The sequence below is a fragment of the Zea mays genome, chromosome 5 (assembly GCF_902167145.1).
Source record: "Zea mays cultivar B73 chromosome 5, Zm-B73-REFERENCE-NAM-5.0, whole genome shotgun sequence".
NCBI classification, from domain to species: Eukaryota; Viridiplantae; Streptophyta; class Magnoliopsida; order Poales; family Poaceae; genus Zea; species Zea mays.
In genome coordinates this window covers 198,019,051-198,030,395 of record NC_050100.1, presented here as the reverse complement: position 1 = coordinate 198,030,395, position 11,345 = coordinate 198,019,051, and the positions used below count along the sequence as shown (strand labels likewise).

Below are 11,345 nucleotides of genomic sequence, written 5' to 3'. Positions count from 1 at the left end.
TATATAATGAGGGGCGGGGGCGCGGTTAGGCTAACCCTAATTCGCCACCAGCAAACGAGTAGTCGCTCGCCTCTCGCCCTCGCCAAGCCGCCGTCGTGAACCTAGCAGTTCGGTACGCGGCGCTTCCTCCCTGTACGTGTGGATACCTCGGAGGTGCTGCATCTGGAGCACTAGGACGAACCGTGCGAGGACGTGAAGGACGTCGACGACTGCACGACACTGCTCGACGCGTTCGTCTACATCGAGACGTCTTCCGCTGCTCTGCGCGTCTAGTGGTAATTCCATGACCTATAACCGCAGTAGTTCTTGGTTTTATGGGATTGACAATTTTGTTTTGCGCTAGCGTAGCCTCCCCGTAATCCTTCAATGATCTCCTTGAGGTCCTTGGGCGATAGCTTCCTAGGCTGCTGCGACTTCGAGGCCTCGAGATCTATGTGATCCTTCATGGCCATAACGTCCCATGCCGCACTCACCTCCGTCTCCATCTCCCCAGAGGTTTATTACAAATTATGAAGCACTGGGAGCTTTATTAGAAATTATGAAGCAATTTAACGCGAATCAAAAGCAGCTCATTAATGTATGCAGCATCATCAAGCCACGAAACTGAAGGCATCTCCAAGAGTCTTCTTTAAACTCACTCTCTAAATCATCATTTGGAGAAAAAAATCCCTCTCTATATACTTTCATCTTCCAACAATTTTTCTATATCTTGTGCACACTCTAGAGTCAATATAGCTCTGCATCTTTGCCTAACCAGAAATCTGGAATAGAGGATAGCAATATTTGGACATCTAGTTAAAGAAGTTGTTGGAGGACCAAAATCTCTATTTCTATCAATAAGGATATAGAAACTCTTGGAGTTACTCTTAAGCTCAATGATTTAAGTAGAATCTAAAAGGAGTAAAGTTTCCTCAATATTATTGGGGCACTTACATGCATGGTGGTGGCCCTTCACCTTCCGGTTCAAGTTTTCTCCATTCATATGGCTTGGCCGCAGTATCAAGGGTCCATACATCTGCCAGGGGTCGTTTTCCTGAAACATTGATGCAGTCTTACTATCAACATCGATCAGCTGGAATGATCTGTATGTAGCAATAATCTAGACATGACAGACACAAGCAATTTCCTACCATCATTGCCACCAATTGTCAATAAGAATCGTTGACCAACCAAGGCCATCACATGTCCATACCATGGACCAGGACCAGGACCTTGAACCACCACTCTGTGCAAAAGAAATAGAATCCTCAACAAACAGTCAAACTAAAAGTCCCAATTTAAACCACAGTAGAGTAGCAAGAGAATCCACCTATGCCATCACGGTCATTGTTGTTTAAGATTAAGAACATGAAGGTCCTCAGCGGATAAGCCAGCAGGACCAATTCCACCCTAAAAGAAACAAAATGCGAAGGGATTGGTGATATTCGCTATTGCATCAACACCGACCTGACAACAAAATTGACACAGCTAAGCTAGGTACCTGAATGACCACCATGGTTCCAACAGCAGTTGCTACATGTGCAGCTCTTGGTGAAGGAGGTTCGCCAAGAGGAGTAAGCCTAGCAACATTAATGTTGTGGTCAATAAGTGGTACATGATTTGACTGATTTATAGGGTAGTCGGTATAATAAAAAGTGTAACACTCTAATGTTAAGCACTTAAGCCTCCGAGAACTTGGAAGACATCTGACTTCAGTTCAGGTTTAGCTTTTGAAGCAGTACAATTCAAGCTAGTTTGTAACAGCCTCAAGACACCCTAGAGTGTTCAATGGAGAATGGACCTCCATAATGTCTGCCTACAGTGAAATTCCATAGAAACATTCCAATATGGAGCCGTTGAATTTCTTCTACCACACAATCATAATGCAAAAGCAAAATGATGGTAGAAAAATAGGCATAAAACAGAACCATAATGTCATAATTGTTCTCTACAAGAATGTCCCACAGCTGTAATAAGAATCCCACTTTGATAAGTAACTGGCTAACTGCAATTAAAAAGTAATAGAATATTATTGTTCATGGTTCATTAACTAAGCTTGGCAACTCAAACCATATAAAAGCACTATACTTGACCCCTAATAGCATGCAGTTACAAAACGACAATGTGCACTGGCATCTCACTAATAATTACTGTCCAAATCAGACAGTGGTTCAAATTCCCAGTCATTAGAAATACTTTCTACTGACCAACCTTTTTGCCACGAATGACATTATAAGAGAAATTAGCAGTCAAAGAGTAATCTCGAAGACCACACCAAATCAAACTGTGCCTTATATTTGGGCATGTTTGCTTCTGATTTAAGCGGGTGTTTGGGGCTTTGGGCTGCAGCTGATTGAATAGCCCAGCCGGTCAGCTGCATGCCTGCAGCCTATCCTGCTTAGTGCAGCCTCTTCTCTCTGGCTGTATCTGCTGCTGACTTGGTGCAGCTGCTACGGTGTTGGTGGGATGGCTACTGCAGCTGGAACCAGCTCGACCGAACAGGATGACACTGTTTCTAGCAATGCTAATAGTGATAACCAACAGTCTAGCACAATGTGTCACCAGGTAGCAATGATAATAGTCATAACTAGCAGCCCAGCATAATGTGTCACCAGGTCGATGTCTAGTTTGCTCTACTAAGAATTATTAAGTAGTACATTCTGCCCAGGCCCAAGATTAACTTTTTTTCATCATAACTTAGTATTAAGTAGCATTGGAGCAAAACAGCTGAATCAACATTCATAATTCTTGCTTGTAATGTGTACATAGATCGGCACTCAGTTCAGAGATAAAATAGTTCAGTATGTCCACTCCATTATTTCCAGTAATCAAGGCAGGAAGATGTTTGTGAAATTAACTATGAAAATGGATGAAAGCATGGAGCTGATTGGAATATTTCCAGGGTTACAAGTAAATTCTTACAGAAAATCTAATGCATCCTGATAGTTCAAATTGCACAATGAGGGTAAAAGAAAGAATACGGAAGATAATTTGATTTGTTCCAAATAAAAAGTTTCAGTCTAGAGGGCATAATTTTTTCCTGCTTCATAAGGCTAAACAATTTGAATTATGATACAATTTATGAATGGATATTCAATTTGGTGCCAAGGCTTTGTCAAGCTTCAAGCATCTTATCCAGCATTCAAAAAAATGAAACTAATTCATTTGATACCATAAGAAGATTAAAGTTTAGTCAACTGTTTGTAGTGTTTGGTACAGTGTTAATATGGCAATGAGAACTGACTCTTTCCAGTCCTTTCAAGTAGCTTTTGAAAAATGATAACAACAGACCCATAGGTTTGTTCTCATAGGCAGTTCTGCATGCCTAAAATTATCAGACAGAACAAATCCAAGTCTCCAGCTGCAGTGCAAGTTCAGGCCCTAGCATCAAGTTTGCCGCAATTCCATCCAACTAAGTCAGGTTCCTTATACCCCTAAAAAATCATAACTGGTTATAATGAAATATAGTGAATGTAATGAGCAGTTCCTAAGGGGTTAATATATCAAAAACCACTTGAAGAAGCCTATGTATAGATTAAGTTGTATGTTCCTTTAAGATCAAATTACTCACCGTATGCATTAGCAATATCATTGGTACTCCTAAAAGTTGCCACGATGATGATGCACATGACCATTAGAAACCAATTCATCACATGTATGTAAATCTGGCCCATCACTTTCTTGGAAGTATGGATTATCTTAATTCTAGGGAAGTAGCGCTTTATGCAAGAGAATGTTGCAGATATCATAGCTTGGCTGGCAATCGTAGCTGCAAAGGGTAGCAATCACAAATACTGGCCAAAATAAAACCCATGCATTGCATATTCAAAATTTAGACTTAAAAGTTGAATGCAAAAAACATTTAGAATTCTCGAGGGCAAAAAAACTTTACCTGGTACAGACTCATAGAATGTAGATTTAAAAACTTTATTCTCGATGGTGGATCTCGCTGAAGAAGGATCTGTTGTGGTGCGGCATGTGTAAACTCACCCGATGTGGCCGTGCGGTTCGCGGCGGAGCGGTCGCAGCGGGCGTTGCGGGCGTGCGGAGCGGTCGCGGCACACATGCGGGCGCTTCGCGGCGGGGTTCGCGGCGGGCGTGCGGAACGGTCGCGGCGGGGTTAGCGGCTGGCAGGCGGGGGTAGGGAGGCGGGGGCAGTCTACAATAAGCTCTTAATAGTTAGTAGAGATTCATGGTCAACTCACATCAACCAATGCATTTAACCCTTGACACGAGATGAGATATCAAAATCTGGCTGACTGCTTATCACATTAGTCATTACACAGTTTATGCTCCCGAGTCAAAACATGGAATGTAAATATGGTCAAGAAGAGATTATGCTTGCTGTGACTACTACGCCAAGAATACAAACTTCAGTTAGATCTGAGTTTGGCCCTGGCTCGTTCTCACAAGTCAGATCCGAGAGAGGATGACAACTAAATAATTCACGTTTTAGTCCCAACTATGTAAAGTCAATATTAGCTCATTTCGATGCACCCAGCACCGGGGAGCTCGGGAAGCTGAACAAAAAACACGATACAAACCAACCACACCACCACTCACAGTACAGAGAGGCACCCCGCTGTCGAGACCCCAAGCCCTGGCAGCTCCAGCCTCTATGGAACCCAAGCACCGCCATCCGCCGCGCGACCCTAGCACGTACGGCACGGGATCTCTCCGCAACCCCCAACCCCAGACGACCTAGATCCGGGACTTACTGGAGCGTGGGGACGATGCTGGAGGGGTGCTTGGACAGATCCACCGGCTGGCTGTCCTCGAGCCCCGGCTCCGCCATCTGAATCACGCACGCAACCTCGGTGGCTCCGCCCCGCGAATCCGCGCCGAATCAGAGGCCTAAATGGTGGATCCCGCTGAAGAAGGATCTGTCCGATGTGGTCGTGCGGTTCGTGGCGGAGCGGTCGCAGCGGGCGTGCGGAGCGGTCGCGGCGGGCATGCGGGCGCTTCGCGGCGGGGTTCGCGGCGGGCGTGCGGAGCGGTCGCGGCGGGGTTAGCGGCCGGTAGGCGGGAGCAGTCTACAATAAGCCCTTAATAGTTAGTAGAGATTTAGGGTCAGTTTGAGAATCCTATTTTTCCAATAGATTTTTATTTTTCAAGTGAAATTAGTTTATTTTTTCTTAGAAAAATAGAAATCTCTTGGAAAAATGAAGTTTACAAACCAGCATTTAAAAAATATTATAACATATAGTGGAGTGCTGGAGGCTAATAGTGTCTATTTACCGTGAAACCATAAACTAGACACCATGCGTGGGCGTGGCACAGTCATTATCAACGTAGCGTTGCGCCATACTTGTTGTATCAGACCCACTCCACTATGGCTAGTCCGCTAGTACCAGCCCATTTGGCCGTCACCGCGCACCCAAGTTCAGCAAACCACATCCGAAACCCTTCGATCCTCCCAAATTCTCCACTGCCATGGCTCTCTCCTCCCTCTTCATCACCCTCCCCATCCCCAATGTCCCTTCCCCCAAACCCCGCCGCATGCTCACCTCCCGGGCATCCTCCGATGCTCCCGCCGCCTCTGCTTCCTTTGACCTGCGCCGCTACTGGACCTCTCTGATCGCCGATGTGGAGTCCGAACTCGACGCGGCGATGCCCATGCAACCTCCGGAAAGCATCCACTACGCCATGCGCTACGCGGTGCTCCCGGGCGCCGGCAAGGAGGGAGCCGCCAAGCGGGCGCCCCCCGTGCTCTGCGTCGCCGCGTGCGAGCTCCTCGGCGCCCCGCGAGCGGCCGCACTCCCGGCCGCCGCGGCGCTGGAGATGCTCCACGCGGCGTCGCTCGTGCTCGTGCACGACGACCTGCCCTGCTTCGACGCAGCACCCACGCGACGCGGACGCCCATCCACGCACGCGGCGTACGGCACCGACATGGCCGTCCTCGCGGGCGACGCTCTCTTCCCGCTGGCCTACACCCACGTCATCTCCCACACCCCGTCCCCGGACCCGGTCCCCCACGCCGTCCTCCTGCGCGTCCTCGCGGAGCTCGCGCGCGCTGTCGGATCCACCGGCATGGCGGCCGGTCAGTTCCTCGATCTGGCCGGTGCTACCGCCCTTGGCGAGGCCGAGGTCATGCAGGTCCTGACGAAGAAGTTCGGGGAGATGGCCGAATGTTCCGCGGCCTGTGGCGCCATGCTCGGTGGGGCCGGGCCAGACGAGGAGGCCGAGCTGCGACGCTACGGCCGCACCATCGGCGTCCTGTACGAGCTTGTCGACGACATCCGGAGCGCATCGGGAAACGGCAAGATGAGGAGCAACGCTAGCGTCCTGCGCTCCCTGGGGATGGACCGCGCGCTTGGCATTGTGGAGGAGCTCAAGGCTCAGGCCAAGACAACGGCTGACAGGTTCGCGGAAAAATACGGCGATCGGGTGCTGCCCTTGTACAGCTTCGTGGACTACGCGGTGGAGAGGGGGTTTGAGCTACAGGATGCAGCGGCAACTCCATAGTCCGTAGAGTGGGAGATGGCAGATGCTACTGAACATTGGAGTTGGAGGCTTCGAACTAATGAGATAGTGTATGGTCCAGGAATTTGGTGAGAGCTTTGTCTGGCATAGGTCTAATCCCTCTTTTATCTAGGTGTTCTGAAGCTCGAATTAGGGAGGAGATTCATATGGAGAATTTTTATCCCGGCAATAGATGTTTAGAACTTCGAAATTGGGTTGGCGTTTGCAGCAAGTTAATAAAACAAAATGGGACTAGATGGACGGAAAAGGTCTCACTTCAAGCTTATACAAATACTCTTGGCGTTCTGCTGTTTAAGTTTGGATGAATTCACCACAACGGTGGATAGATAGATAGATAGGTTAATCTCTTAGATGAAACTTAAAACGAATGATAAATAAATGTGGGGGTTCACCGTTCACCTCGACAAACCTAATTTCCTGAATTATGATTCTTCGTTGCCGATGTCGCATCCATCAAGCACATTCCATCCATTCTGCTTTGGCGCCTGGCCAGGCCGAGAGCATCTCCACAGCGGTCAGCCATGACCGCAACTGGGAATCAGGCAGGTTACATTTGCATACACATTACCATGTCATCTCCTTCAATTGCTTCTCTTTCCAAACCATCATTTCCCCATCAAATGTACAGAAAATTATCATCACGCAAGAGAATACAGTAATTACAAGTTGCACAAGTGACGACTGCAGGCACAGCTAACAGCTTTCTACATGCTAGCTAATATGCTACTATTCTCTACCTCTAATATTTGCTACCAAGCACCTGCAGCTTAATCCGCTTGTGCTACCACCAGTTCTTGCAGCTTAAGACCACCAAATCCATAGCAAGTCCGCATCTGCAACGTCACGGCCAAATGGTCCGGCCCTGTCACTGATTCACGAATAACTCCATGTTGTAGGCATCCTTGTGGACTGAATTGGAGGAGCATTCCGAACATTCACATCAAGTGGCAGCATCCGATACTCAATCTCGAGGTCCTTCAGGACTTTGATCATCTCCTGGAGCACTAGCTCTCGCCTGACGAACCGCATACCCATGTCCTGGAAGTTGAGCGTGTGCCGCAGCCATATTGACACTTTCAGTTTGTTGGTGTCATCGACGTCCCGGAGTACAACCATCGCACCCGGGTACCAATGTTCCTTCTTGTTGTCAATGTAGCTGGGAATACAAGTGGAACTGATCATTAGTTTCTGTGTAACAAAACAGATTAAATCATGTATGCTTTGATGAACTGTAAGATCTAGCTGCAAACTATGTCAAATACATGGACTCCACTTGAAAATTATTTGTTGGCTTTACACTGACATTAATACTTTTACCTTGAAATGTTTTCATATAAAAGCCCTCTTTAAACTGAGCCAGGGCTAGCCCTCTCTACTATCCAAGTCTCTTGGGTAGTCTGATTGAAAAATGAAAACAAAACAAATTGATGAAGACAGAACATACCGCAGTATTCGTTCCTTCATCAGGGCCAGTTTCTCGACAGGAGTTGAGACATGAATAGAGAAGTCAATTGCTTCTCCCATATCAGGACTTCTGTAAAAATTCATAATTGGTTTTGTTGCAAGTACACTGTTTGGATAATATATCTTCAGGTTATCATATCGGAGAAACACCGTCGTCATGATATTCATTTCCTCAACCACCGCCTGAAATCAAGGTAGTGAAAACATAAGATAACTAGCGCAATGAAATATTTGGTGGACGGATAGCAAAGATATTTCAACTACCTGAACACCTTCAATTTCGCAACGGTCACCAACATCAAAGGGATGCATCACGAACAAGAAGACAATTGCCTCAAAAACTGTCTTCAATGTGTTCCCAAATACGAAAACTGCCAGGAGAAGCTGTGAACTTAGGAAGACAAAGAAATGTGTTGTTGCTATTCCCAGAATAAGAAGCCAGAGAACAAACACAATTATCCCCACAACGACATTGACCATCTGGTTCAGCTTGTTTACTGCAGTTTTTGTATCATTGAGTGTAAGGGCAAGAGCTTTGCGCTCTCTAAATGCATTCACCTACAGAAATTCCATATGGCAATGTTAAGAAAGTCACATGAAGAGATTGTGATGACCCCATGCGGCCATACTATGAAGTGCAGTGATAAGATCATTACCACCCAGTTCTTGAGAGACCTCTTGCTGACCCTGTTGTGCTCCTGTGCTCCTTCAAAAAGATTCATTGCTTTAACAGCCTCTTCTTGCCTCATGAATCTTATCAAGTCTGACAAGTATATGTACCTGCACGATTTACACATTCAAAATCAATAATCTGAATGAGAGCAAGATGCTGTTACACTATGAACTTCAACATTTGGACTATTGATGAAGCAGGAGCATTTTGGTCAATAACTCTTTTGAGTTTCTGCAATTCATATTTGCATGTACAGCAGAGTACTATCACGGTAACCGGAAATAATTGCATCATTGGTTTTGTATCAGCAACCCGATTTCTCTACTTCCATAAAACTCTATTCGTTTATATGATCATAACTAAAAAACAACTTACAATAATGGAACCTGCAAACATCCAACTAAGATAACAAACAAATACTTACTTGGAACCTGGCTTTGCTACATTGTGAAAGATCTTCTTGGCAGCAATCTTTGCCTCATATTCACTTCGTATCTGTGTCGCTGATTCATCCCCCTCGCCTGTTGCTTGTTGTATCTGCTCATCCATAGTTGTTAGCGTCCCAAAGCGGACAATCCTCATCAGCCTCTTCATGTTCCAAGCTGAGATGTTTTTCTGGTTGAGCTTATGAAGTGCGTCAATAGAGATCCCCTCCCCTTTCTCCTTCGACAGCTGCTTGCTGCCTTCTCCCTTAGGCATGACCCCTGATAACTGAATGTTCCTTTGCCCAGACACAGTCTTGGTTGGTACAGCATCACGCAGCTCCTTTGGTATAGTTGCGCCTGCTCGTTGCAGCTCATGAACCTCCGCAAGCACATGGTTTTCATCCACTAGTGGCGGCCCAGAGAGTGTCTCGATGACGTATTGGTTGAACAATGCCTCTTGAATCCGATCGAAATACGTGGAGACATGAAAGGACGAGGCCAGTACCTTGAGCAGCAATGTCTTGACAAGGCGGATGAGCGTGGCAACAAGGAAGCAAAATAGTATCTTGGTCACATAGGGCAGTACTGGAGAGTTCGTCTCCTGCTGGACGTTCTTGTCGAACAAGAAGTGCCACGAGGCGAGCACCAGGCCGAGCCAGAGAGCGTTCTGCACGGCGCTGCGCACGCCATACACGAAGTAGAGCACGCGCTTCCTCAGCAAGAAGTTGCGTTCGACACCGAAGACGGCAAGCCTGATGACCCATCCGGAGACGAGACGGCCACAGATGAGCACGAACACGAGGAGCTCCCACTTCCAGAGGTGCAGACCCAGCACTTTCTTCGTGGACAAGATCTTTATGCTGAGACTGCATGCCAAGGCCGCGACGATGAGGAACAAGCCGAGCCACTGCAAGACGGTCAAAGCGTCAAACTTCCCACGCTTGAAGTCATCGGGGATGTCCTCGTCCACGAACGGGTCGTCCTCGTCGTCGTCCATGGGACCTGACTTGCCACCAACGGGGCCGGACTTGTTGCCGTGCATAAGCCCGGAGAAGAGGCGACCGGACTTGGTAGGTGTCCGCAAGCCTGAAGATTTCCGCTCCTCGTCGATGACAGGAGACGCGGCAGGTACCGATGCCGGCGCCGGTGCCGGTGCCGGCGCGGGCTGCGACTGCGGCGGCGGGTCCATTAGCCGGGAGCGCGTCTTGACTCGCAGCAACGGCCCCGTTCCCGCTGCGGTAGACGAGGACGTGCACCGGACGACCTCGCCGTCGTCGCCGCGGCGCTTCCGGCCGTCGTCGGTGTCAGAGTCGGAGGAACAGGACGAGGTGGAGTGACTCTTCTGGGGTTCCTGGAACGACACGCGGCCGTCCCTCTCGAGCGAGCTGGAGAAGGACGGGTGCGAGCGCAGCTGCGCCGTCCTGCCGAGCTCCTCCATCTCCAGGTCGAGGTCGAGCGACACCTCGCCGCCGGACGCCGCCTGCCTCCGGAGGAAGCTGCCGATGAGCCGCGTGGGAGGGTCCACGCCGCCCCCCTCCGGCCGCGGCGGCTGCGTCGGCGACATCGAAGGGGACGACGACTGCGGCGCCTGCGGCGGCGGGCGGTTCTTGAAGCTGAACGCCTCGGTGGCGGCGGCGCCGGCGCCGCCACCATCGTTGTTCCAGAACTCGTAGCTCCCCTCCCGCCACACCTTGGGCGGCGACCGAGGCGAGTTCGCCTCGCTCGACCTCGGCCTGCTCTCGGCCGGCGTCGTGGTCGCCGTGGAGTGCGTGCTGGAGGTCGCATTCCCCGCCTTTCCCCCGCCACCTGCGTCCGCGCCGTGGAAGGAAAACGGCGCGTGCCCGTTCCCGTTCCCATCGACCTTCACGACGACTTCCCGGCGGTCGGAAAGCATCGGTTGCTCCTCCGGCGATCCCAGCGTCCCCGACCCCGGCCGCGAGGAAGCCTTGCCGGACCCGTGCGACCGCAGGCCGCTCTTGCTTCGCGCCTGGTCCATGGCTTCGCCGCCGGCGACCCCAGACACTCCCCGAAGATCGATGGGCACCGCAGCCACTCCGCTCGACGGCTCGACCCCCTCTCCGCTCCTGGTATACTTGGTGGCAGTGATGACTTGGTTGTGGGCTGGATTAATAGCGCGTCGCCGGTTTACGCTGGCGGTGCTGCTCGCGGGACGGCGGGGCGGAAAGTTCCGGAACAACGTGGAGCAGCCGCATGCCTCCAACGCTCGTCTGCCTTTATGCCTGTCCTCCTGCCTCGCATTGATCCGGGCGCCGGGGCCGTGTGGTCAGCGTGTGTCGTGGGGGCGCGCGCACTGGCGCCTG

At 49.7% G+C, this 11,345-nt stretch overlaps 2 protein-coding genes across 2 annotated transcripts; one reads left to right on the top strand and one right to left on the bottom strand.

Annotated features, from left to right (window-relative positions):
* Positions 1–5,412: 5,412 nt before the first annotated feature.
* On the top strand, positions 5,413–6,444 carry LOC100502542 (putative geranylgeranyl pyrophosphate synthase 4). Its single transcript, NM_001197013.1, has one exon. It carries the CDS (start codon positions 5,413–5,415, stop codon positions 6,442–6,444), a length of 1,032 nt encoding a protein of 343 aa, NP_001183942.1.
* Positions 6,445–7,040: 596 nt separating this feature from the next.
* Positions 7,041–11,073, bottom strand: LOC100304377 (Mechanosensitive ion channel protein 6). The gene is made up of 5 exons (NM_001165815.1): positions 9,024–11,073; positions 8,583–8,706; positions 8,191–8,484; positions 7,907–8,109; positions 7,041–7,618 (listed from the first exon to the last, which is right to left on the bottom strand). The coding sequence occupies exons 1-5, from the start codon at positions 11,018–11,020 to the stop codon at positions 7,336–7,338; spliced, it is 2,901 nt and encodes a 966-aa protein (NP_001159287.1). The 5' UTR covers positions 11,021–11,073; the 3' UTR covers positions 7,041–7,335.
* Between the last annotated feature and the right edge of the window lie 272 nt (positions 11,074–11,345).